At 35.5% G+C, this 27,721-nt stretch overlaps 1 protein-coding gene and 1 long non-coding RNA gene across 10 annotated transcripts in view; one reads left to right on the top strand and one right to left on the bottom strand.

Annotated features, from left to right (window-relative positions):
• Positions 1 to 4,868: 4,868 nt before the first annotated feature.
• The window catches only part of LOC135302957 (uncharacterized), a 93,734-nt gene continuing 70,881 nt past the window's right edge, over positions 4,869 to 27,721 (top strand). For all 9 annotated transcript variants that reach the window (XR_010364500.1, XR_010364499.1, XR_010364498.1 and 6 more), the window contains exon 1: positions 4,869 to 5,374. Coding sequence is in view for 1 of the 9 variants with exons in the window: in XM_064424063.1 (XP_064280133.1) it covers positions 4,869 to 5,374 (506 nt within the window). In the remaining 8 variants the exon portion in view is untranslated. The remainder of the gene's footprint in view (positions 5,375 to 27,721) is intronic.
• On the bottom strand, positions 5,082 to 26,885 carry LOC135302959 (uncharacterized). Its single transcript, XR_010364502.1, has 4 exons — positions 26,750 to 26,885; positions 25,980 to 26,068; positions 5,289 to 5,444; positions 5,082 to 5,215 (listed from the first exon to the last, which is right to left on the bottom strand). It is a non-coding gene; the product is annotated as an uncharacterized LOC135302959 (long non-coding RNA).

Genomic DNA, 27,721 nt, shown 5'->3' with positions numbered 1-27,721 from the left:
TTCTAATTTGACTTGTCAAGTTCTTCTCAATAGATGCCCATTCTGTAATTTTTTTAATTCTTCAGTACTCATTAGTATTCTATATCATGTAGAATTAATCATAACATACAATGTTATTTTTATAATATTGATTGAATATAATTAATTAAAGAAAATTAGATTATGTAAGTCTTTATAATCATTTTTACTTGTTACTAGAATAAGCTAATAAAACTGTACTCAGAATATATGCTTTCAGAGACTTCATGAATCACCTGTTAAAGGACATTGCTGATTAGCATTTGCATTTAGGATCTTGTCTTGCACATTATTAAATTTGAAAAAAATGGCTTTGTAATATATTCATGTATTGTCTCCTAGCTGAGCCTTCAAAGCAGTGGCTATGTCGTAGTTTGCATATTAGAGCAGATGTAAATGAACTCCTACCTCTAAAAAAGCTACATAAAATGTGCAAATCAAAACATGTTCATCACAATTGCTTAAAATAACTGCAGATAAAACATTAAACAACAAACACACATTGCTTTGGAAAAAAACAGCATCCTGCATACTTTTAGTTCTGTTTTTGTAATTCCCTTTGAAATCCCTGGAATTTTTACCCTGAAGAAAATAAATGATAATACACTATTATTTATATGATTAGTCACATCATTCTAGTCTTTGGAAGACGTAAAACGGAAGAACTAAAATGTCCTGATTGCTAAACTCCAAATACACTGATTTCTTATACTTCAGTTTCTCCAAGATTAACAACTAATACACCAATTTACATATCTATTAATATGTTATGCAGGATGTTATGTGACAATTTTGAGAAAAAAACATGGGCCACGTCCTTCACTTCAATATTATCTTTAATTCCAAACTGAACAGAAAATGTGAAGTTCAACTTATGATAAGCCTTTTCAAACACAGAGATATTCAACTGTTCAGGATCCCCCTCATTTTGTTGTCTAGCTTTCAAAGAAGTTCTTATAAGGCTTAGTAGCTGCAGCTGAAATTTTCTGGAAAATATGTTCAATTTTTCTACAGACATAGTAAACATTTCTGAACATTTTGAAGGTGGTTAAATCACTGAACTTCAATCAGTGATGTATTTTGTGTTTGATTAAGTTGTATTTTGACTAGTTGTAGAAATCTATGCTTTTAGAGGTTACAGAACTGGGTTCTAGAATTCCTTCTTCCTTAGGTACAATTTATGTATTGCTTAACTCCAAAGTGTGACTCCAGTTTGTTCTTTGGGTGGCAAAAAAATTATCTCTCTTAAAACTAACAGACTTCCCATTTTATTCTCCCATAATCTACTGATTAAGACACAAAGCCCAGGAAATTCTGATGGATAATTACTGAAAAAAGACTCCCAGGCTTTGATTCTTACTTGAAATAAATGGCCGCTGAAGGTAGTATTATAATCTGCAGACAGTGGCACTAGTAAATAAGACCTCCTGTTCCTCATGGTGGCTTAATATTTTGTCAGAAAGCAAGCACTCAGTTAAACAATCCATACCTCTACATTTTCACTTGCTCCTTTAGCTGAACAGTTTGCACAGAGTGCAATATCAGGTGCCCAGCTTGACCAGCAACCATCTCTGAAATCAGGCCACCCCATTACAGCCAGAGCTTTGATGCAATCCTCACAGGCTTTCCCAAAATGCATGCATTACAATTATTCAGTCCAGAGGCTGCACATATCCCTGTGCTGTGTTTCCTCCAGCAGCGCTTGAAAATGTGCTATTATTGAAAGAGTTAAAAAAAATCCCCTTGGAAAAGCTAATTATTGCATGCAGATACTTCTTTGTGTGATCAAGGAGGGGACAATTTAATAGGCTCTGTAATACAACCAAGAACAAAATTGCTTTAAAGGAAGTCTCTTGTTGAGTGACAACTCTGTTGCCTGAGCCAATTAGGTCCCAATAAAGAGTGTTGAATTGGCTCCTGCTTTCTCATTAATTATGTTCTGTCACAGACATGGGGCTTGATTTAGCAATTTTGTATTACATTAAGATACTGAAAGGAATGGAACAAATGGCTCACTCTGATAATAGGCATTCTATACACGGTGTGACATTTACTATCCAGCTGTCCATAAGGCAGCCTAGCACTTCAGTTCAGGGGTTTATTTGTCATTGCTTCAAAGGGACACTCAGCTTTTCACAAAAAAGAAACAGAGAGGCTAATAGATAGGACAAAATGTACTGCTGATATGCTTTATTAGAGATAGGATGCTAGGGTTTTGCTAACAAGCTCATCCGTTGGGACTAAGCCGAGTTTGCTGTCAATCATCCTACACACAAAAGCACACTAGTTAACAAGGAGAAATGAATTACAGACACTTATTCCTGCCTGTGGGATCACAAATACACCAATCTGTGAAAGAGGCACAAACTCAGAAGACAAACTACATATTTGTCAATAACCTCCTAGAAAGAACCCTAGTAATTCTTTGAAGACCTTTGATTTAGCTTCCCTCTAAAATACATGTATAGGAAATGTTTTAGTTACCATGACATTTTCCTTTGTTACTTGTACAATTTTTCATCACATTAAAAACAGAAAACTGAGGAGGTCTGCAAATGTTGTGCTAGGTATATACACTGCTTTTTATACCAAGCCACAGGGGGCAGCTACTGTTGTAATATTCATTAATAGCAACAGAAAATTAAACCTCAAAAACTTTAGTTTCAGGCTGTCTTGAATCAATGTGTAGAGCATAATCTAAATCCCAATTTATATCTTATATACTAATTAAAATAGCAGGATTTTTTTTTTTAGGCTGGGCTTATTTTTTCACCTTCCATTATGTATTTTCAAGCAGAGTTTTGATCCATTGTTTGCATTACACTTGCAAGTTCAGATTCAATGTGCAATTCAATAAGCCCACTGCTTTAAAAAAGCTTTGTTTATGTATGCAAGTAAATATTATTAATGCATATATTGATGTGCATGTGTGAACTTAGGCATGATTGTTTGACCCTGATTACATCTTCTTGTCACAGCATTGCCATTTATTATGTAACATATCCAGTATAACTGACTTCATCAAAAAATGAAAATCCTTAGAAAACTGGGAATTTCTTTTGCAAAATATTAGTTTCATTTCAAAAATATATACAAAAAATAACCTCTAGATGTGAAAGTGCAAAGAGGAAAATAAACAAATGTGTGTTGTTGAGAAAACAAAAACAAAGTTTATTTTCCAGACAGAAATGTGTAGTCAAAAACTTTACTCAAGTGTGTATAATCCTTTCCCTCAAAGTTGTATCTAAACATAAGTAATTATTTCCTCAGTTTTCCATGTGTAGAGGATTTTCTGCAATAACAGTTTTTGTTTCAGGTGTATGGAATAGTGTCTTTAAGATTTTACTACTAGACAAAGTAGTATCTATTTGAGAATATCTTATCTAGTAGAGAATATCTTATTTTACCCTATTTTGAGGTAGAAATCCTGCAGTTAAGTCCTTCATTGCCTCTTCCATCAGGATTTAGTGCTCTTTCACCAAGATTAAAAAATGCTCCTTTAATTTTTCTTCTTCTCTTGTACTTACTCCTGCAGGCCAGGAGTAAGAAGGCGTCACCCTCTAAGCAGCTGCCAGAAACAGAGCTAAGATGTTCTTGAATAATTTAGGAAAGAGTATACAGGCCTCTCCCACTAACACAATCAGGCCTGAGTTGGTGTGTTTGAGCAGGTTCATTGGCAACATTGACAGAGGAACATAACTTTTCCACCAGATTTTGGACCCCTCATGTAGTTAATGAAAAAATCCCCACTCCCAATCCTTAACAGAAATTAATGGACTAGTTACAGGAAAGAGGCTTTGTAGCTTGTAGGCAAGGCAATATGTATTTAGTGAGTCAGGCAGAATGATCTCAGGTGAGTTATAGAAAAAGCTAATTAACGCTTCTTCCAAAGTGTAACTTTCTTCCTGAATGGCTAAGACTCAGAGTCTCTGCACAGCAACAAATATCTTTTGTTCAACAAATATCTTCCCCCTCAACAAATATCTTCTAAAGAAGTTCCAATTTATATTTTTATTGTTTGCTTCTTCTTCAACATAGTCAGAGAAGTCAAAATAGATGCAATGAATGAATACAGTCTGAAGAAAAAAACTCCTAACCAATTTGCCTAACTATTTCTGATCCATAAAGGGCAGTCTGAACTTGATTATTTTTTCTCATCATTGTTATCCTTCAATCTTGCTTACCTATCTGCTATAAGTATTCTGCTATTTCTGTCCTGATTTTACAAACTTAAAAGGAAAGCAAACATGCTACAAAATAAATTTCAGTACTTCTGTTATCAGCCACTCCATTCTCATCTCCTGTTGTGTAGGTGGTGAGAATCATCTATCCCCATTATCTTGTCAGGTCTCATACCTGCCTAATTTCAAAATGGCTTCATCTTTTCTAGGTTATAGGTATCTGAAATTTTCCACTAATTATTTTTATTGCTGTAACCCTTTTTTATTTCCTTCTCTAAGCAAAAATGAAGCATTAGAAATTTTTAACTTGGATAAGGAACATATCCAGTCATAGTCAATTGAGATTCAAAAGCAGCTGTATTTGAAAAGCATTAGCCATATGGAGTTGGAGAATTCCTGTGCAAAATAACTTGACCCAGACAGTAATTTAGGTTTGAATTATTTTTAAACATTTGCAAAGAATGAAGAGTTCTTACTTTGGTTTTCTAGATAGTGAGAAAGTATTTCCTCTTGTCTTGGTTTGAAAGATAGATGTATGCTAAGGAAAGCAAGAGCTCACCTTGGGATGGAAAATATAACTCCCTTTCTTCCAAGTTATAATAAATTTGAAATTAAGGGGCTCTCAGGCAAAGCTATAAGAATAGGAATGACAGTTCTTAACCAGTATGTATGGTAAAGCAAACAAACAACAACTCTGGCACTAACACCAAACAGAACGCAAACCCTGTCCCAGCCTTGTCGGCCACAGGCGCTTTCCTGTCGGTGCAGTTCCGATCGCAGCCACTGGGGGCGCTGCTGGCTCCGGGTGGGCGGGGCAGGTGCGGTGATTCCCCCGCGCCTGCAGGGGGCGCTGTGGCGCGGGCTGAGGGAGCACGCGCTCATGGCGGCCGGGCTGAATGGCGGCAATGCGCTGCAGCAGGAGCCCGCAGCAGCGGCTGGAACAGCAGGGCGGGCTCACCAAGGCAGCAAGCAAGAGGTAGCAGAAACTCCACAGCTGTAGCAGATGGTGAAGAGTCCTGTTTTTGGGGAGGTAGGGTGTTAATAAGGTCCCAGTGCAACGGCCGCTCTTACGAGCAGAGCTCCACTCACCGTAGCAGGCAGCAGGAGACGGAACCCCACAGTTGTGGTGAATTCTTCCTGCAGCGACTACAGCCTCCTTCCCTTCCAAATGCCAGGTGAGCAAGAAGGAGCTAGCAGCTGCCCCAGCCCCTTTTTTCCCAGCCCAATTCCCGCAGCATCTCTGCCCTATGAGAGAAACCCTCAGATAAGAGGGGTGCAGCTAATTGCCTTCCACCCCTGAGCTTGGCTTCTTCTTTTGTCTCTCTTAAGTACCCAGTCATTATTATCTCCTGGCAACATATATAGGAGAAAATTCCCTGAGAGAAAGAAACAAAAGGAAAAATCCTAAACCCCAACAACTCTTCAAGTACATCTTCAGTTTTATATAAAAGTCCTGATTCTCAGGTCCAGTGGAACACAGGATCTGAAGGGCTGGAGGGATCACATTGAAATTAACTTTTTCTGAAGCAGACTTGCAGCCATGGGTCCAGATAATACCAGTCTTGCATGGGTCACAAATTAGGCTTTGAGACTGGTTTTCCTTGCACCTGGAGGTAATGAGCTCCTGAAGAGCAGTTACAGTAGTAATTGCAGTAGTGTCCCATCTACACCCTCTCAGTGAAATATAACTGTGCAACATGGTTGCAGATAAAAGTGAAATAATCCAATAATTAAAAATCATCACTGCCAGTGATTTCTCCATAACATACTGCTGAGGGATTTACTTATCTGGAAACAGGCAAGTAGGCTATTCTATCTGATTACAAAATTACTACTTATAGTTCCTGCTTTAGTAGGACAGTATCCATATGTTCTGTGCAACTGCAAATGTAGGAGAGATTCTTTCAGAGTATATCTCAGAGAACTGTTAGGAATTCTCACAGGGGACAACCTCTCTCCATTACCTATACAAGGAAATTGATGGAGACTGACTTCCTAATTTTGATGACTTGAGGGGCAAAGTATTACCTTCTGTTCATCTTTCAGAACATAATTAATAATTTTATTGATTTTCTAGGACATAAGCAAGAGCTTCTAGGCAGAGTTCAGTGTTTCTTCTATATACATTTTTACATAGTATTCAAGTGGTATTTAAAAAGTGATGCCTCCTTCTCTTGGAAAATGTATTTATATTGTTACGGTATCATGAGAATCTTCAAAACACAGTATTATCTGGTAACTAGTTTGTTTGGTACGTTTCATTTGGACTGTTAATAATTTTATAGGCTTAGGTGCATGGATTTGTGGCCTTCATGCAAATTCCAGTTTTTTAATTACTATGATAATTATTACAATGATGCCAGATGAAGTGGTAATTACACAGGAACTGGGTGAGAAAGCAGTGATTCTTTGCATTTTGATGGAAATTGTTGAGGGAATCTATGTTTCCAGTCATCTGCACAACATAGGCCTACTCATTAAATCATTTAAAATCTGTTCCTCACGAAGAGACTATGAAAAAAATACATTGGCAGACTAAACCTAGAAGGTGATTCCTGTTGGAGATAAAGTTTCTGTGCGATAAAAGATGTAAAAGTGATGGTATGTCCAAGCTGAAACTCTGGATATCCCAGAAAAACTATAGTAACGTTTTTATTAACTACCTGTACATAGTTTGGGGATGTTCACTATAACTAGTACATTACTAATAAGGTGATTTATATATTCACCTCCTCAGATCCAGTCTTTTTCGTCTCGGAGGAAGATGGCCTTTTGGATGACAATAAGTTTAAGGATGGTTTTGACAGTAGTAGTGCTTTATCAGTGAGAGTTCTGTAGCTCCCCTTGAGGGAGTACTGTTTGAAGCAACATAATGTCCATGATTTTGTCAAGGAACTGTCCAATTGGTCTTTCATACCAGCAAACCAAAATCCTGTGCAGCTGTCTGAGCTAGTGCATGACTATGCAGACCAAATTTGAAGGTTTTGTGCTGACAAGAGTAGAATATCCACGGACTAATGAGATGTTCCTTATTCACAATGAAGTTAATTTATTTCAATATTGCAAAAAGAAGCAAATCCCTGATGATGATAAGCATTAAATGCTAGTCTTGGAGTTTACCCTAATATTCCCTCTCAGTTCAGTTTACAGTTATGAGTCCTCCTCAACAGCTGTTGGTATTTTCCTTTGCCTATATGCCTTGTTGGGTTTTTTGATTTTTTTTTAATTAAATGCATTTGTTTATTTTAATTGGATGTACATTCAGCATTTTTCTTCTTGTTTGTAATGTCCATTTCTACTATATGTCTAAGTTTTCATCATTTCATCTTAAAACTTAACCTAAAAATTAAGGAAAATGAATCTTCAGTTTCATTTTTATTGCAATCAACTTAATGCAGGATGTTGTCTGTCTACTAGAAAATATTGAAAGGCAGTCATAAAAAACAATTAGCATGTGCCTTGGGAAGGAATCTGAAGAATCAGGAAAAGATCTCAGTTAGAAGATTGTCTGTGAGGTTACCCAGACCATCTGTAGCACTGTCACTGAACACAAGGCACAAGACCAGGAAATCTAGATATTTGCAAGATGAAATACTTGGGAACTCTGATTAAAAAAAAAACCCTAATTATTTTTTGTCTTCATAAGCTAGAGTTGCAAAAGATGACATGTTGGGAACAGTTTAATAACCACAGATGCCCAGTGACAGGTAGTATTCTCCTCTAAAATAGCTTTACAATTATACAACATTTTTTTGAAAAATACTTCTTTGTGCTTTACAAAGCTTCAGACAAATGTTGTTTGATGTTCCTGATGCTTCTGTACTCTAAAATCAGTTAAACTTTGGCCTCACTATTACCATATTAAGTATCACTAACACATCAGTCAGTGTGCCCTCAAGATTTTTTAAATATAAATTTGTCCTTTTGCTTGGAAATAAATATGATATTCACCCTGAACGCAGATGGTATCACTTTTTTACACTGTTATAAACTTTCTTTTCAAAAGCCAAAATTATTTTACATTTATAGTGTAACTGTCTTTTCTTTCATTTTCCTCCCCTATCCTAGTTTCTGTGCCGGTTCTTATGTGACTATATCAGAAGTCTGTGTAGATAAGGGACATTTTAGATGGTGGCTAAAAGCCTTTCATTCTTTTTCTCTAGAGGCCTAGGAATCATAGTGTAACTAGGATGTAGGGATAGTCTATGAATGTCAATAAATGATCCCTGAAATCTCTCAGGTCTTACTGTTTTACAGGTAAATTTAGGGATTCTAGAAGAAGGTGCATACGTTGTAATCTCTCTGCTGACTGAGGAGAATGTGGCCAAGCTTTGTAAGAAAGAAAGTTCACAGATGAATGAAAATTTCAGAGACCAGTCAGGCCTGAATTATGGACTATTATCTGTTATTACTTCACATGGAATCCATATGATGATCAAATGGTTACAACTAATCAGATTTGGAGCATAATTCTAGCAACTAATTAAAATAGCCATAAAAAATCAATTGATATTCCTGTTTCAGTGTGGTTTTTAATTCAACACCAATTCAACTCAACATTGAGTCTAGAAAAAACATATCGTTCTTTCTTGCTCGGTTTTACTGTTTCAGATTTTTAACCTAGGCAATTTAAGTGGAAACAGTAAGCTAGAATAAGATATCTTTGCTTATGCATATAAGTAATTATAAAGTTATTAAGACATGAAGCATTGGTTGGTGCAAATGTTTCAGTAGAAAGTGTTGGAATGTAATAGATGAAAAATGAAAGGTGTGCTCTAACTGCAGCACGGCATTTCACATCTGAAATCTGTTTGACAACACTGTTAGGTTCGCTTGGCCATATGATAGGATCTCAAGGAAAATAATAATGCAAAGGAAATAGTAGCTAATTGCAGTTTTTGTTTATGAACTGATTCAGTGAAACATGTTAGATTGTATATCTTCTCTATAACTACATTATGCTAATTAGCTAATAACACATTTTCCAAATGATTTTTAAATAGCTCTGTTTAGATTCTGACTCATACAAGTAGCAAGCTGTTACTTTTTTTGCATGAGCTACAGTTAGCGATTAAAAATTATGTGCGTGACTCAAAAAGAAAAGTTCAAGTTTTAAATAATCATAAAAAATGCTTAGGCAGTCCAGTTGAGACACAAAATATGAAAGCGTTGTCATAATTAAAGAACTGAACAAAATTGGATTTATATTCTTTCTTGTTCAGTATGTGGAAATAGGTCCTGCAGACTTGATATATAGACAATAAAGATTAATAAAAAATATAAAATACATCTTTATAGTTATTATAATATATATAAAGACAAAAATATAGATATATTTTTGTTTTAAGCCAGAATTATAACTTGTAATTTTCTAGTTTACTCCTTGCCCATGAATCAGACACAAGTTACCCAACTACAGTGTGAATGTATTCAGATCACAAGTATAAAACTAAAAAAAAAAAAAAAAACCCTCATGAAATAGAGATTAGAAGAAACATCTTGGGGAAAAAAATGTATTACATGTCATAGAGCTTTAGCCACTTAAAATGTTTGTTTGAAAATAGCCCAATTCTTTAAATCACTTAATGAGAAATCAAAATAAAAACAATTAAGAATTTTGTGTATTTTTAAATTATTATTTAAAAGGATTCTTGTCCTTTTAAAGAGGAAGAGGTTATAAACTAAAAAAAATAAAAAAATAAAAATACACCCTCACAGATTCATATTTTTCTAAACACTATTCAAGTATATAGGACAGTAGGATGAGTGATCTAGAAAAACTCAAAATACTATTCAAACAACTAGAAATTATGCCCATATCTTATGCATTATAATTGGCATTTCAAAAAATCAGTATTGAATTTGAGTAATTAAAATTGTTTTTCCTTTTGGTGTGATAGTGCGCTTATAAAATGTGGGACTCAAAATCAGCCTACATAGAAATAAGAATAATTTAACCTGTAATGAACATCGCTTTGTATCCTCCTTTTGCAAATTTGCTGCTGAAGGATAAATAAAGGGATCAAAAGCGTGCACAGTTGACAAGAAGGTTCACTTTCATTTTCTTCAGTCATTTGGGAGTGTTCTGAATTGGTACTCTTTTCGTAATCCTTCTGAGATCATAGTTTTCATGTTTTACAGCATTTCAATCCAAATTAACACCCACATCAGAAAAAAAATCAACATACCTTCTTCTAAAAAAACATCAGATTTATGAATATTGCTGAAAAATTTATGATTAAGAATTCTAATTCATCAATCCTAAGTATGAAATTATTTCATAGGTACATATGCAGCATGCTAATTATGCTACCCTTGTCTGCACAGAATTTTCATTTAGAACAGACTTGCCTGAGGAACTCTTTCTGAATCTCATATGGCTGGGTTAAGCTTAGAAATTCTATTGATCACTGCTTTACTTTTACTGTCTGAATTAAGCAAATACAGGCAATAAAATGTTTTTATGCAATATGGTATTATTTTTAGGCAATACAGTATTATGATCTCATCTACATTCTGCATTATTTTCCTGTCAGCATGGAAAGTGCAAGACAGAAAAGGATAATGACAAACGAAGCCTTCTATGAAGTGTCCTTCTAATCCCCTTGAAAGTGCTTTTTTGCTTTTCTTTTTTTTTTGAGAACTATTAAAAGTATGCTAAAACTGCAAGCAAAAATCCCATCAAAGAACTGACTTTATATTTCTGTAGTATACATCAAATTTCAAATTCCAAGACAGTAGAACATGACTCTTTTTTTTTTCATTATGAGAACACTAATGTGGAAACTTCAATTCACATTTAAAAATTAATTTAAATACTCTGCTACCTCCCCTTTCCTCCGTACATTTTAATTTATGACAAGCCCATAGAAAATACAAGAGCCTAACTAGAGATGACAGAATCCAAAAGTCCTTCTTCCCACACAAGCAAATTCCTGGGGCAGAGAACCCCATTCCTATTTTCATGTTCTTCTAGATACATTGAATCTTGTATTCTTTCCTGTATGGCAGCACGGCTTATGGAAAAGTTGGGAAATATTCCCTGAAGGGTATGATCGAAAGCTAAGCTGTCTTGAACTTGTGTTGCAGAGCCTTTAACATTGGTGTGCTTGCATATTTAGGAGCCAGTGGTACACTGTTTCCACATTAGCTGTACAGCTTCAGCTCATCTTCTGATATTCTGCTCTAGGTAGGCAAATCTGCTCTGAGAATCCTAGCAGAACTTGTGGAAGCATATTTCTGGGGGAGTGCCAAAAACTTTCTGGCAGCTCAAGGAAATTATGGATAGATAGAGGAACTTAACCATAATTCCTTGGAAAACCTCTAAGAAATGAACAGATACTGACAACACATGCTAGACCTCTTCTCAAGAAGAGAACCAGAGAAGTGTTCTGATGTGAGCTCTTGCTCCAAACTCAGAGTCTGAAAAGCAGCAGTAACAACACAACTGTGGTGTGTCAGCAGAGGCAATCCTGGCAATGAGTATGGGGAAGCAGCCCGAAAGCTGCAGCTGATAGCAGCTATGGCCATACCAGCTCCCCATCTGTGGTAGGCGCTATCAGTACTTGACAATTATGGCACCTAAATGGAACATCTTTTTTAGACCTAAACATTGCTCACAGACTGGTGGATCAGAGTTAGGTTTTAGTTCCAGCATGTGTCTCTCCTAGATATATACAATCAAACTGAAGGGAAAAAAGCTTGAAGACCTTATGGCTTAGTGACCTGTAACACTGCAGTGTATTGTAATCACAGCAGTAATACTGTTGCCTGCAAGTGTGACTGCCTAGCTGTAAAACACAGGCATTTCTCAAAATGTGAGAGCTCTGGCTGATAATTCTGACACACTTCACCTTCAGTAAGCCTAAGCGAGCTTCTGCAATCCTGAATGTGTAACAGAAGAAAGGAATATAGTTTATATTTACCTCTGTCTAAGTCTGGCAAACTTCTAGTCTGCATTTATTTTCTTTACAGACAAAGGGTGTAATTCCAGAATTTTAAAAGCCACACACAATGGAAATTATTGTCTCAATTTACTAATGTTTAGATTCCCAAGGAACACCTGCTCACGTTTCTCTCTACTATTGTATTCTCTCTAAGATTATCAGGTAGGCACTTTGGCCAAGTTCCTAGCCCTGTGGCTTTTGTAATGTTGGTCTGTTGTAAATTAGTTGCACAGTTGCAGCATTTAGTGATCATCTAAGGGAAAAATCATAGTCAGGATATAAGTAAAAATTGTTTGTGTCTTAATAATTCTTGTTGTTCAAAGACTTAATTAGCTCCTTTCTGGTAGTGAATGTAAACTTCATTATTATGATCTGAAGGTTGAATCAATTCCTTTTTTATTTGTGAATTTGCTCTTGCACATTTCACCAGTGACCTTACTCAAGTAAGTTATTCCATTGCAACAAAACTTTTGTAGGACTTCCATATCATTGACTGTAATTGTAAAATGGAAAAAAAACCAGACAGATCACTGAGGATGGTACATGCATCATCCTCAGAGACACCAAGGATTCAATTAAATTGCAGCAGTGATTCTTGGGTATTTTTCTAGCTTCTTTGTCTTTACCATTTGGTAACAAAAAAAGTTTACAGAATACAAGAGTTTTGGTAGTTTCAAGTGAGTTTGCTATTAAATAAAATTTAAAAGTCAAGAAAGAAAGAATATTTTAGGATTTTGAAAATCAGAAATCCTTGAACTTCCTATTTCTATTTATGACAAACTTTGCTAAACACCAGAGAGGTTGAAAGCTTGATCTTGAAACAATCAGAGGAGAACTAGACCTACTCACATTTTAAGATTGATTTGCTTCTTACAATCTACAAAGTACCCTATAGTGAAAATCATAGTTTATTTTGTTAGAATAGCAAATCATTAAGAATGAAAAAAAAATCAGTAGAGCAAGCTTGGGATAGACAGTGTTTGCATAGATTTCTGTATCATTAACTAGATGACTGCAAATATTTCCAGCCATTTTGAGGGAACTACTGAGATCTCTGTTTCTAATAACAAATTATTTGTTTTACATTTTCAATGTCATAAAAGAAACTGTCTCAGTAAAACAAGGACACTGTGATCCAGAAAAGGTTTAATTCAGAGCACTAACAAACTTCCTTCTTTATTTCAACTGAAGTTTCATGCTACGACATATCAGTATTAATCAGTAAAAACTTTCAATCTCTGCACTGATGAATTTTAAATTATTTTTACTCTTTTTTTTTTAACCTGGAAATTTGCCTAGCAGATGATTGCTTACACCTAATATCACAAATAAATCGTATGCTGTTACAAGCTACTGCAAAATGAGCAGTGACATTCTTCTAAGCAGTTCTCTAAATTCCAGTTATTGGTTAAATAAGTTTGTCCCATTTTAGCTGATTACAGTAAACACCTTTGTTTTTAACTCACAATGACGGTTAATTTTCTTGGGTGTATCAGTGTTAATTGAGCCAAAAATCCATCTTTCAACTGCATATCAAAATACAATCACCATTGGGGTGTCTGAAAACATGAATCATTGAAAACTAAGTAATTCTGTTTGTCAGGGTCTGTGATTATTATATGAGAGCCATACTGTTAGGTGTTCTTTTTAAAAAACATGACATACCAAATTGCTGAAAACTGGTGTTTACCACTGTAGCATTTCATTCTTACTTGTCATGTTAAATCTTGTCACTTTTTGTTATGTTGTTTCTCATCATATCGCAGTTGGATGTGACACATTCAGTTACATGACATGACTCATTGCAACCTGAGAAATCATAGATTTGTTGGGAAAAAAGAAATGTTACTATAGAGGATTAAGCTTTTCAAAAGCCTTTTTGATAGAATATGTTATTGGCATTGCTTTTTTTCTCTTATAAATTAGTACTCTTTTACATATCTTACACTTCATTCTGATTCCCTACTCTTGCCTTTTTATTAACAGAAGTTAATTGTGGTTTGTAGCTTTAAAACATCTACATTGAGATCAGACTTAGTTATACTTTACAAATGTAAAATACATATAAAATGAGCATCTTCTCTTGACTACATGTTCGCGTATCATGTCATGCCAGTACCTTTCTATCACGTATCTAGGTTGACCTATTTTGCAGAATGTGATCTTAGGAGCAAAAGTTAGGTGTAGTTGAATTCTTAATAGGAAGTTTTTGTTAATAGTAAGCTATTTCTGGACCAAGTTGTATGTAACTCACAAAAGCCAAAAGGCAGGTTTTAGTAATTGACAGATCACATTTATGAAATCAGAGGATGGCTTATTTTGGAAGGGATCTCTAGATGTCATCTGGTCCAACTACCCTGCTCAAAAAGGGCTAACAAGAGCAGGATGTGCAGGACCATGCCCAAAATACTTTTTGGGTTTTTTTTGGTTTTGACCATGTTCAGGAATGGAGATTCCACAATGTCCATGGGCAACCTGTCCCATTGTTCAGTCACCCCCACAGTCCCACAGTAAAAAACAAACATGTACTGTTGTGCTTGTATGGAACATCCTGTGTTTCAGTTTGTGCTCACTTTCCTACCACCAGGCACTACTGAATACAGCCTGGATCTGTCTTCTTTGAACTCTCCTTCAGGTATTTAAATACATTGATAAGATCCCCCCAAGCCATCTCTTCTCCAGGCTAAAGAGTCTCATCTTGCTCAGCCTCTCCTCTTAGAAGGTATGCTCCAGTGCCTCCATCTTCGTGGCTCTGCACTGATATCTCTGTAGTAGCTCCAGGTCTGTGTTGTACTGAGTAGCCCAGAAATGCATGCAATACTTCAGAGAAGGCCTCAAAAGTGTTGAATTAAGGGGAAGGATTACCTGCCTCAACCTGGTAGTGACAGTTGTCCTCATGCAGTCCATAATACATATTACCATTAACCATGACACCATCTTTGCCTCAAGGGTGCATTGCTGCCTCACGTTCAGTGTTGTATTCACTGGGTCCTGGATGTCATTTTCCACAAAGCTGCTTTTCAGTTAGTTGGTCCCCTCACTTCATTTCCCTTTGTTGAAATGGACAAGGTTAGTGACTTCCTGTCAGCTCATTTCTCCAGCCTGTGAAGGTCTCTCTGAATAGCAGCATGCCTCTGGTGTATCAGCCATTCTTCCCAATTCTGTATCATCAGCACACTTTCTGAGGGTAGACTCTACCCCATCATCTGGCTTTTTGACAGAGACACTGAAATGAATCAGGCCTAGTATAGATCCATGGGATACAGCACTAGATACTGGCCTCACACAAGATGTTGTGTCTCTGAACTCGTTCAGTTGGTTTTTAATCCACTTCACTGTCTGCTTATTCAGCCCATACTTCACCAGTGTTTCAAGGAGAATCTTGTGGGAGATAGTGCCAAAAGTGTTACTGAAGTCTATGTAAAACCTCTGTTGCTCTCACCTCACCTACCACACTAGTCATATGTAACTTCTTGAGTATATGGAACTTGAAAGTTGAAAAAACCAAAAGTGATAGGATGCCATTTCTTTCTCATCAGTAAGGGCCTACATTATGTCACTGGAGTTTCTCCTGTAAAGCAAACTGTATGAATTTTCCTCTGATCCAAGCTAGTAATGTAGAAGGCAACTCTTGTTTCAAAAATGTAAGGTCTGTGATCCAAACCAGAACTTCTGAAGTTTTATTGTCACCACCATACCACTGGCAGAAGAGTCATAGTGAGGCTGTGTTGAGCCCGCAGAAGTATGCTAGCATCTGAATTTTTTCAAGGATGTTGAAAGAGCTCCCGACTATTAATCCCCCCACACCACACTCAAAATAAAATCTTAAAAATCTGAGCTAGAACTGAAACACTGAAAGTTTTCACTAAAATTATTAAATACATTTTTACTTGCATTTCATCCATCAAGAATATTATAGAGAAAATTTCCTTCTAGTTTCCATGGGAACAATTTTGTAAATGTATAGGGATTCAAAATGTAAAGTGGTTGGTGAAAAACTTGTGAAAATAAAGTGCGCTTGCAGTTTTTCTTCCTTGATAAATGTATGGAGAATTAAAACCTTTGACAAGAAAGGAGTGATAGCATATGATTTTCTAGACATATGGGAAACGTGTGCAAACTCAAGAGGCATGAATTATTCCTCTTGAACAAAAAAAAGCTTAGCAGATGTTAGTGTGCAAGGACCGTGTAAACATTCTGGGGGCTTAAAGAAGGGTAATTTTAAAAATTCATCAATAGGAATAAAGACACATGAAATTGCAAACCAAATATTTTTATAAAATTCACAGGTAATAACTAATTCATTAGTTACTTTTCTCTGTTTTGTTTGAGCATAAGCCAGTAATTTCCCATGAAAAGTATTTGGCCAGTAGGAATATGGGATATACTCTAAAAAGTGTTGTCATTCTTGATCATTACAAGTTACCGAGATTTTACGGTTTTAAGTACGTTAATCTGAGGATCAGACCCAGCTGTTCAGGGGACAGGACAGGCTGTCAGCTGTAATTGCATCACATGACCAGCAGCACATATGCCCCATTGAGCATTGTTGGTTGGGAAATGGAAAATTAACCCTTCCAGCACAACCCTACCTGCCATCCACAAAACTTGACTAAAATTTGCCTCAGTAGTGAAGTAACTAGGAGGAATTTTGCTCAAAGGGAATGATATGTACATAATAGTTTAGACAATACAAGAGGAAGTAAAGATGCCATCAATCTAAATTGACATAAAACCCAAATATTTTTTGTGACATTTACATTTTCATCTATATTTAAAATGTTTCAGCTCCTGGTTTTAGCTACCATTTCTAAGGAAATATTCTGTGGAATAGAATATTTTCCAGAACTTTTTAGTTTGTCTAACTATCTTCCTGATCTACTGACTGCTCTTTCAATCAGCCAATTTACAGGCTTCATCAGAGGCTGGAAACTGGTAGAGGATGCAATTTTTGTGATATCACTATGGCCACTTCACTGGGGCACATTCTTCACCTGTTACATGCTTAATTGGTTTTGTGCTTTCTTTGGATATGTTATATATTGAAAAAAAACTTGCCCCTGAAATAATGAAAATATTGTATAACACCTCAAAAATATGAACTCTTTGTCAATTCAAGAGATAAGGGAACTAAACACATGCATTCATGATAACGGAAGAATGAGAAAAAAGCAATTAACTGTCAATTTAGAGGTCTGCAATTAAAAAACCCTTTTCACAAGCAGATATTATAGACAGCCACTACAATGCTCCTAAAATTGAAATATGTGTATAAATAACAGTATCCTGCTAAATGTAATATGAAAATTCAAGCTGGTGTATTAGTACTAGATTGAGTGACATCCATCACTATAAGGCTCCCTAAGGTTAAATTGGGCTCCTGCACTGAAATTCTAATTAGAAATATGAGTGCTTCAACTCTGCGTAAGTGTATATCTGTTTAATTATTTTTACTTTCTCTTTGCATCTTTCATTATTCCATAGTCCTTTTCTTTCTCCTTTCTTGCTGTTTTCAAGCAACCCAATCTCCTCACTCAATCTAAGTGTAGGACCTTCCTATAAGTTGGCATTAATTGATAAGCAGTGTTTAATTATTATTTTTCATCTCTGAAGAGACCTGATATTAGCTCCCTGAGGGCCCTAGACAACATTTCAGCCCTTTGACTCACATGGCACAGCTCTGCCATCTTCTGACATATCTTTCTCTTGTCAGGAATACAGTCATTTTCTTTTGTGTAATACCAATAATATTTTGTCTGTATTTTTTCTTTAGAAATGTCTTACCTATTTAATAGTACACAAAATATTTTTAATGGAGAATAGATATAGTTAGTCTCTACCTGAGAGATGTGTTTTGACTGAGCAGGACAGTTGGTTTCTCTATCACACTAATTGACTCATAAGAAACCTTTCACAAATATATTACTACAATAGCTGAATTACCACAAGAGTATTATGTTATTTCTTACTACCACATCTCATTCTTAAAAGAGTACATACAATTCTTAATTTATTTATATTTGGCATTAATTTGTTTAATCTCATTAAAGAAATGTGATTAAATAAATCAAATTTTGTGTAGATTAATGTCAGTGTAAATCCAATGTCCATAGAAAAGTATTTTTCATTCTACATCGTGTGAATCTTGGTGGTGAGGATGTAGGGTATAAACTTTATTTTGATGGATCAAAATTCCTTTTAAGAACTGCTTAAAATTTAATATTTTCCTCTGATAGAATAAGTCTGATTAATTTTAAATCAGTATAATTATCCCAATATTCTTAATTAAATGCCAGCACACTTAAAATTTTCCAAATACTTCTCAACAGATAAAGTTTTATTAATGAAAATTAAATTATCATTGGGAGGCATTTGGCCTTAGAATGAAATATTAAAAATTGGATTAGTCTTTGGATTAGTGTTGAGATTCACATTAATGTGCACTGAAAACATATTGAAGTGTAAATATATTGAAGTGGAATGTATAGAAATATTAACATGAGTTCTGGATTAACTAATTTTCTTTCCTGGGCAAAGTTAAATTCTAGAATCTCAAATCTCCTTTTAATTGCTGAATTGTACTTTTTCAAATCTTTGTTTTCCTCAGAACTAACCAGAAGACCCTAAGCTTATTCAAAACTTTTCTCTCCCTATGGGCTATTTTTTAGAGCTACCACTTCTTAGGACAGACCTCCAAACAGAACAAATGCACAGTCTTTCTCTGTTGCTCTGTTTCTTGTCAGTCCCAATAAAAGAAGACAAGACAGCCTCTACAGCCACAGGAAAGTCATAACCCCAGTTATCCTTTGGTTAAAAGGTCCCTCACAGCTTGTTTTTAACCTATTCCTGGTCTATTCTATAATGGAAACCATTATATGGTTAAATAAAAACCTGAAAATATTCTTCAAACCTATTTAAAAATATGTAAAGACTAGAAGATGCCATAATCAATGCATACTTTATATTTCAACATTAGGAGAAAGTTACATTGTGTTCCCTAAAACCACACTTCATCCCCATGAAATATTTAGTTTGTAAAGCCTAATTAATACAGCGTAAACAAAAATACATAAAATGCATAAATATATAAAATACAACAAAACAATTCACCAAGAAAGTCCCCAGTATTTAAACTCCAAAACTTATATGGAATACCAAACAAAACCAGAATTTTCCTTAGGCCTAGACATGTGGAAGTTGGGTAGTCCATAACATTTGGAAGTACACCCAGATGTGTCCTTCACAAATATCACATCTGAATAAAGTGTTGTGTTGTATCTATTTGATTTATACCAGTTTGTCTGAACAGATGCAGCAGACATATTTTGTTTTATTTTCCATGTATGGCCATGAACCCCCTATTCAATGATTTTACATGCAACTTTATTGCTGAAATCAGGAATATGCTTAGGTTGGCTAATGCACACACAAGTTCTCTGTGATACATGTGTTTATTTTAAAAATATATGGATCAAACTGGTGCTTGATAATAATTCTTGGAACTTGACCCTGGTTACATTACCACTTATTTTTAGATTCTGTGACCTTTTGGAATAATATTTTTATAAGTGCAGTAAGACCTTCTAGTGTGCGAATTAATGTTGTACTGATGGAACGGAGTTGATTGCACTCAGCCTTTAGCTTCATTCGCAGCAACACAGTAGTTGTGAATTAGTGTGCAATAATTCATGCCCTGTTGCTTCTTAGGTCTAAATATAACATTTGCTCAGCTTTAGAAATACAACATAAAGGCACTAATATTTTCAAATAAGGAGCCCCCCCCCCATTTAGTATTTTCATTTCAAATATGTTGTTCTAGCTGCCATATGTTACAATAATAACAGTCTATTAAATAGTGACATCGACTTCAGCCTAGCTTCCACAGACATTCTTCTGTACAGATACTTTCTATACTCAAGGTGTTGGGATCCAGTGACATGAAAGGGGATTTAAGAGTCTCTGTATTGAAACAGTCGTATGTATGATTACTCTACCTTTTCATTTTGCTTTAATTATAACTCACAGGGCACTTCATAAAAATGAAAAAAAATTTTTTTGAAAAATATTATTTTAAAGACAAAGTACATGATAGACAGGCAGGTAAAGTATTAGTCACAAGGAATCTTTAGGCAACTAAACTTAACATTTAGGTTCCTAGAATTCTCACATCATACTCAAAGTCTCCATCATTAAAGTCTCCATCATTAAAATCTCCATCATTAAGGTCCCATAGAAAAACAAGCATGGCAAGAAGACACTCAGAAAGAATTTTCTTATAAAGATGTCTAAAATTGAGGAGAAAGCTGAAGTTTCTCACATAATTGCCAAACTACCTTCTCTCCTAATGAAGATTTCATCACCCAGATGGAATTAATTAGAACTGGCAGCTGAATTCTGCAGAGCGGTGTGGGACCCCAAAGGTGTCTATTGAGTACAAGTCTGGCACACAGGCAGTCTTTAGTACTGTGGAAAATTAAATCCTGATGTTGAAGAGACTGTCAGATGCCCTGCCCATTGGACTGTTGCGTGTGGCCTTTTCAGTAGATTACATTCTGTTGAGACTGAAAAATTTAAGAACGTAGATGCAGCTACAGAATGTGTATATACAATGAAGAAAAGTCAGGAAATTGAAGTTGAAGCACAGAATTTGGAAAACAGGGTTCAAGATCAAACCTTGCAGTAATACAAGTGGAATGAACTATCTAATTTGGTTTCTAAAGCTATCTAGCAAGTAGGCTTAACAGGCAAGAGGAGCTCATATGGTAAGCAGTACAGTACTGATGACTCAGTGGAATAATTTCCTTAAGTTTCCCATACTTAACATGTCAGTATGCAGTTCTTTTGGGAATGTTCTAAAATGAAAAGTATTATTAGACCATTTTATTTCTAGCACTTGTTCAGTTCCAGTTCTGGGAATGTTCTTGCATGTAACCTGAATAACAGAACAGAGAAAACAAACTAACCTGCCCTTACAGAACAAGCTATGTACATACTTTAAATCCTGTAGGTACTCCAAAATCCTGTGATGCCTCTATGCAACGTTGATTGTATGAATTTTCTCTTTCACATTTCATGGCTGTGTGGTCTGAATGCCTGTCACAATTCATTTTTCCTGCAAATCACTCTCCCATAAGATGAGTAAAACTGATTCAATAGCAAAAGTTTATCTCTGCTGTAGTAGTAGAAACAAGTGTTGTGGATTGGACTGCAGTATGAGAGCCATGGTCTTGTATACACAAATGAACAAAAAGTAGAAGTAGTTAACATATAGGCACTTGTTACATCTAATCAGCATAGGAAATAAAGAGCAAAGAGGGTACTGTAGTATGCGCTGTAGATTTCCAGAGTTCTTTTCTGAAGCTAGATCCTGCTGAGGGGTTTTCCCTGGTGTACCTGATTTTCACTACTGTTACCCATCCTAGCTAGCATAAAGTGAAAGTAGTTGGCTCAATCCATGCTACCTTATAGGTGCATTTTTTTCTGTAGTTACTCTTGTATGGCCCAAACTCTGTCCAAAGCAAGGTTTAATGCTTTATTAATGTGACTGATCACAGTATTGCCACAAATTTCACTTTATTTGATGGTATAGAAACAAGTGATGACAACGTCACTTTAACTGATGGCATAGAAAGAAGAACATTTGCTAGAATTGTAAAACTCTGTGTTCCTCTTCTAATCCCTGCTCTTCTTTATTTTCTTTCTCTCCTTTCTCTGCTCTGTTCTCATTTACCCTTCCTTTTCTCTCTTTCACTTCCCCTTCCCATTCCCTTCTCATTTAAGTTTTTCCTTAGGGGTATTATCCAAAGCAGAATGAGAATTATGAAGCTTGCTTTATTTTTGTAAATATCTGCTTCATTGTCTCCTATCATACCTCAAAGTGGAATTAATTGAGCTTTAAAGGATAAAAAAGTTAATGGAAATATACCACAGAGAAAGATGTATTACAGAAGTAAATCAACTAATAAATTAGATTGGGCTTGAAAGTTTCTGGGCCCTTAAGTGTTCTACTGGCTTTGTTTACAAGATCAGTGTCACCAAAAAGAGTCAACAAGTCATTACAATGCTGGAAAAATGCAAGAGATGGGAAAACTGGGCTGTCTAGGAAAATGGAGAGGTCTGAAGTAGCTAAGTGAATTCAGTTAGTCAGTTATTTTTCACAGATTCTGAAGGCTTCATGATCTACATACTTTCAGAGAAGTGACTAGATTTCACAGACCAGAGCTGTTACCAAAAAATTGTCTTCCAAATGAATGGAAAATAATGTAACTTTTGGTCTCTGTTAACCCCTTTTTCTGACCTCTGCTTTCAAGTGGGTTTGTTGGAAACACAGTAATCCTGGCAGTAATTGCCAGAAATAATCAAGTATTATGCTAATTTATAATAAAAATCAAGTATTTGAAAAAATATATTTCAACTGCTAATTGCATTATAAGCAATATAAATAATTCATTTTCTCAAAGAAAATTATTTCCAACTTAACTGCGTTTTTAACCAAATAATGAAACCAACAGATAACGATATTTCAGTTGAATCTATATGTTTTTACTGTCATTAAACAATTTATTTAAGGTAAAATTCTGCATGAAACCTTATTAGGTATGTAATGATCCTTGTTAGACAGAATTCTGCATCCAAAACACAGGAAAATAAATAGAGTTTAGGTCTTAAATTAGCTAGTGATACTCCCAAATGAAGAATTTGCAGCATGTCATATATACAGATGGCATTATGATTTCCAAGAGCATGGAAATAAAACAGGAAATGAAGAAAAAAAAAAAAAAAAAGAGCGATCTAGTATGTATAAAGCAACTTATTCCTGGAAGGATTATTTTTTAAAATATTGAATTTAAAGATCAAATTATTTTAACAGAAAGTCTAGTATGAATTTTCAGTCAATACTATTTTACCTGGTACATGCAGAACCTAGGAGGCAATAGCATTAATTAAGGAGCTAAAATCAGTAATAACCCAAGGCAGATTATAGAGTACATTCTGTGCAGGTATCGATTCTATATTTAGAGCAGAGTTAGTTGGGTGATGGGTTAATAAGAAAGGAAAGACTAGATAAGAGGAATGTACCTATTTAACTGGTTGCCATTATGGCAGATAACTGATGGGTATTTATCTAAATGGTTTTTCCCATCTAACTCATATTATTCACAACTAATTTCCATTATTCATGGAAGTACTTTTGACATGGGAACTGAGAAACTGAGTACTATTTTTGTCACTGAACGCTGTTTCTAGGGCACAACCTTCATTGCCTTCTGCAACAGGAATAGACCTGCCCAAATTGTTTTCAGGCCAACTACATGGTCCAAAAGTAGTGCTTTGCTTTTCTCTGTTTTGCACTATGTGGTGGTAAGGCGTCAAGATATAGTAGAGCAGTGAGTGATGGGGTAAGAGAGCGATGTCATAAGACCTGTTTTCAGACTGATCTGGGGACTCCAAAGCACATAATTAAAATGACACTCAAAGAATGAAGTGGGATTGGCTGTTATACAGCATGCAACAGGAAAAAAGAAGGATGGAGGTTACAGAAGCAATTCTGCAGAAATACTTGTGCTTTATTTACCTTGAATATTAAAATCTGTTCAACATTCTAGTAACTTCAGATTCAATCCTTGCTTTAGAACTTTGTCTTGACCTTGACTTAGAAATTTACATCTTCTAAGGAGGTAGTCATGCTAATGAATCTTAATGAGTTTCCTTTACCGCTGTTCAGAAATCTCTTTAACATAGTTTTTGGCTGGCTCCTAGAGTATCTGCTGCTACTCTGTTTATTGCTTTGCAAGTAGTAGTCCCAGAGAGAGTTACCATCAGGATCAGTATTATTCAAAAATAAGTGCACCTCTATACAGATTAGTAGGCAGTGTTATCTTCTGTTAGATGTGGTGAAACAAAGTTGTGATGTAATTGAAGGAGCCTGTATTTTGAACTGAGATGCAATTTCTTGCTCTAAGACCTATATTCAGACCATGATGCCACTTTTTTTTACATCTTTTTCTTTAACCTATCAAACAGAGATACTTCTTATGGTAATTGATAGTAAACTGGCACATTCCAATACCACTTTCTATGTGTGAATTTTTACTCAGTATTTTGTGGTAATAATGACAACATCAATATTTTAAAATAAACAAATTGTTCAGTTTGTTAAATTAAGGCTTATCCTAAAAAAGGACAGCTTTTAAAATTTATCAAATTCCATGAATGGATATCTCATTAAGCACAAAATACCATTTAAATAGGAAAGTTATTACCTCCCACATTGTTGCAGCTACTACTCCAAAACGATTTCAGCAGATCTTTTCTAAGGGCTCTCATTCCACGAACTATTTTGCTCTGTCTCATTACATTGATTACTGACAATTTCTTGCCCCATTCTGGCATGCATTGTGTGTGGCAGTAGAGGAATATTTAAAGTTGAAATATAATCTGTAACTTAATGTTGAAGTGAGCCTTTCTGTGTAAGAGATCTTTTTAAAAATTTTTAAATAAACTTTATTTTAACTCCTATCTGCACTCTGTCTGGTTGAGATAGAGTTAGCTTTCTCCAGAGCAGCTATTTGGTGCTGCTTTTTGGATTTTTGGATAAAACAGTAACATGTCCATGTTTTGGCTGAATAGTTCAGCATTCTGCTTGTCTACAGATAGGAATGGGCAAGAAGTTGGAAGGAGACATGGCTGGGACAGCTGACACAAATTGGCCAAAGAAATATAGCTCTTACAATACAACTTCACACTCAGCAAAAAAAACTGAAGGTAGAAAAAGAAGACACATTTTGACTTCCAAGGAGACCATTGCTCTGACACCAGCTGGACATTAGTTTGGCTGGCATTGAGTTCTTAGACTTTCCTGTGTTCTGTTTTTGGTGTAATTGTTCCAATTACAAACTTGAAGGCATGGCAGGAAGATTTAGTGGATTTATAAAAATAAAAACTTGCTTTTCTCTGATGTAGAATTTCAGTTTTCCTCCAAAAACTAAGGCGGATGTTCTTTAAATATGAAATTTGCTTAGTATACTTAAGATCTACCTCAAGGGCAGTGAATTCTAATTCACAAGGCTACATTTAGCTGAAAAATAATAATTCTGTATGAATAAAAGAAATCAATGTTGGTTAATAGCACTCTTAACCCCCTAACTTCATAAAAATAATAAAGTAGCTTTAAAAATAGTATATAAAGAAAAATCAGGACAATATAGGGAAAAAAGGAAATCTATGGAAAAAATTATTAAGTCGCTCAAACAAAGCCAGTTGTGCCCATATCCATGGTAATTATATGCCTAATTTGCAACCTCTTGAGTTGAAACTACCCTCAGGAGTAGTTTCAAGATAGAAAGGCTATCTGAGATGTCAGACTGGCACAGAATAAAGTAAAAAATAATAATCCAGGAGACTACAAAGTACATTAAACACTCACTGTTGAGAACTAAATAGATCTGAATAGCCTTAAAGAGCATGTATAAATATTTCAAAATCAATATTCCACACCATTTATCATCATGCCAATTTACTTATATATAGCCTAGAAAATGTTTCTTTCCAAACAGTTTGCTTTTCTACTTTTGAACTTTTCTTAACATGCAGAAAAATTTCGTACTCAATGTCTAATGAAGATTGGGAGAGAAAAATAACATCAGGCAGGATTAGACCCCCAGTTTTACAGTGTTTCTGCTTTCTTTCTCATCTTAAGATCATACAATTGACAAGAGACTGAGAAAGAAAGCCACCAGAATCACTGACCAATGTGCAGAGTACTGGTGAGACAAAGAAGTTTGGTCCAGAAACGTCAGGGTCCCATGTGCACCAAAAAACTGCAATAACTTACCCCTCTCCTGTGCCCAGCTCAGAGGTTTAATTGCCTGCATTCAACATCATCTTTAATGCAATGCAGCTGTATGGCCTTGGATCAACCTGCTGGAAAATTGTAACGTGAGAAAGAGTTGTGAGAAGCCTCATCCTCCCACTTTGCTATCATGCATGTCTTATTCCATTGCTTTGTGCTTTTAGAAAGTTGTTATTTCAACCCATGAGGGTCCCCTAATGAAAGGGACTGAGGAAGGGGAGTGGCTTATTTGGAGTTTAGTTAACTGCTGGTGTTAACACCAGCACATAAGACAGGGAATTCCATCAGCTCATATATGTTCTCATATATTATTTCTTCTCATTTTACATCTTAAACGTTTCTGTGTATTAATTATAAATATTAAACAGATGTAAAAGTTTTATTGTGTTAAATATGAGTATAGAATAAAAGTTCACAGGGCTTTTATAAGCACTTGTTGCATGCACAGGACTGATATTACCATGGAAAGTTTATTTAATCTTGAAAGCTGAGGTCTTATTTTGTATTAATGCTACACTGTTGCAATAAGAATGTTGTACAGTAATGTCATGAGCTACAATTTATGGGGAAATAGCAAATCTCAGGCACATTAACTTAGACATAACTTATATTTCTAGGGAAACATACCATTTCAAGATTTGTCTGGACACATTAACTTGATACCAATAATCAGTAAAGTGATTAGAAACATTGACAAACATGGTTATAACAATGAAAGATGGGCAAAGGATTCATTAGCAGGTTTATAATACCTTAGCTGATTCCATTAAAGATGCCAGGATGATTGTAACAAGAAAACAGGATATTTGCAGACACAGATGCTTATAGATCATCATCTGCAAAACTCCAAAAACCCCCTACTGGGGCTTTTTAATACCATTTTGAAATTCAATTAGTTATAAGGCATGGGGAACCTGTAATGCAAACAGATATTAACAGTGTTCATCAACAGAAACTTGTTAATGAAAAGTTTCATGGTAGTTTTCACATCCTATTTAACCTTCCTTTTATTAAATTCACAGGTATAAAAGCACTACTACTACTTTTCAGAAGTAGTTTATACCTTCCATATTTGGATCAGTAACATAAAATCATAGAATCACAGAATGGTTTGGAAGGGACCTTAAAGATCATCTAGTTCAAATCCATTTCCTGTGAGTAGAGATGCCACCCACTAGATCAGTTTCTCAGCACCCCATCTAACCTGGCCTTGAACACTTTTCAGAGATGGAGTATTCACAATTTCTCTGGACAGCCTGACTGTGGGCTGTCTAGGTGACTTTGTTCAATCTTCCCTGGTCAACCACTGCAGTCATTCTATGGTAGAAAACCACCAGGTTGGTAAGGCATGGTTTGTCCTCAGGGGAAGCATCCTTGTTTCACTGATAGTTTTATCTCAATGATATCTCAATGTCAGGTCTCACTGGGATCAATACTTTCACCAGTTCTTGTCAACACAATGTTGTAGGCTGTAGATACAAGACTGATGTGAAAATAATATACAGATCTACTTGCCTACTACCACATCATGCATACTCCTTGTCCCCACTGTGATCCAATGTTTAGACTAAACAGAGCATGTAGATGGATCTGAATGCAAGCAAGACAAGGCTAATGCTATGGGCAGAGAATAGAGCCTCTCTAGAAGAGAATAGAGTAGAGTTTGTAACTGCACTTTTATCTATTTCATCAGATTTAAGCCCACAGGTCAAGACTTTTTATTA

This window comes from Passer domesticus, chromosome 6 (genome assembly GCF_036417665.1).
Source record: "Passer domesticus isolate bPasDom1 chromosome 6, bPasDom1.hap1, whole genome shotgun sequence".
In the NCBI taxonomy this organism is placed as follows: Eukaryota; Metazoa; Chordata; class Aves; order Passeriformes; family Passeridae; genus Passer; species Passer domesticus.
The sequence above is the reverse complement of the archived record's forward strand: the minus strand, read 5'-3'. Positions and strand labels throughout refer to the sequence as shown.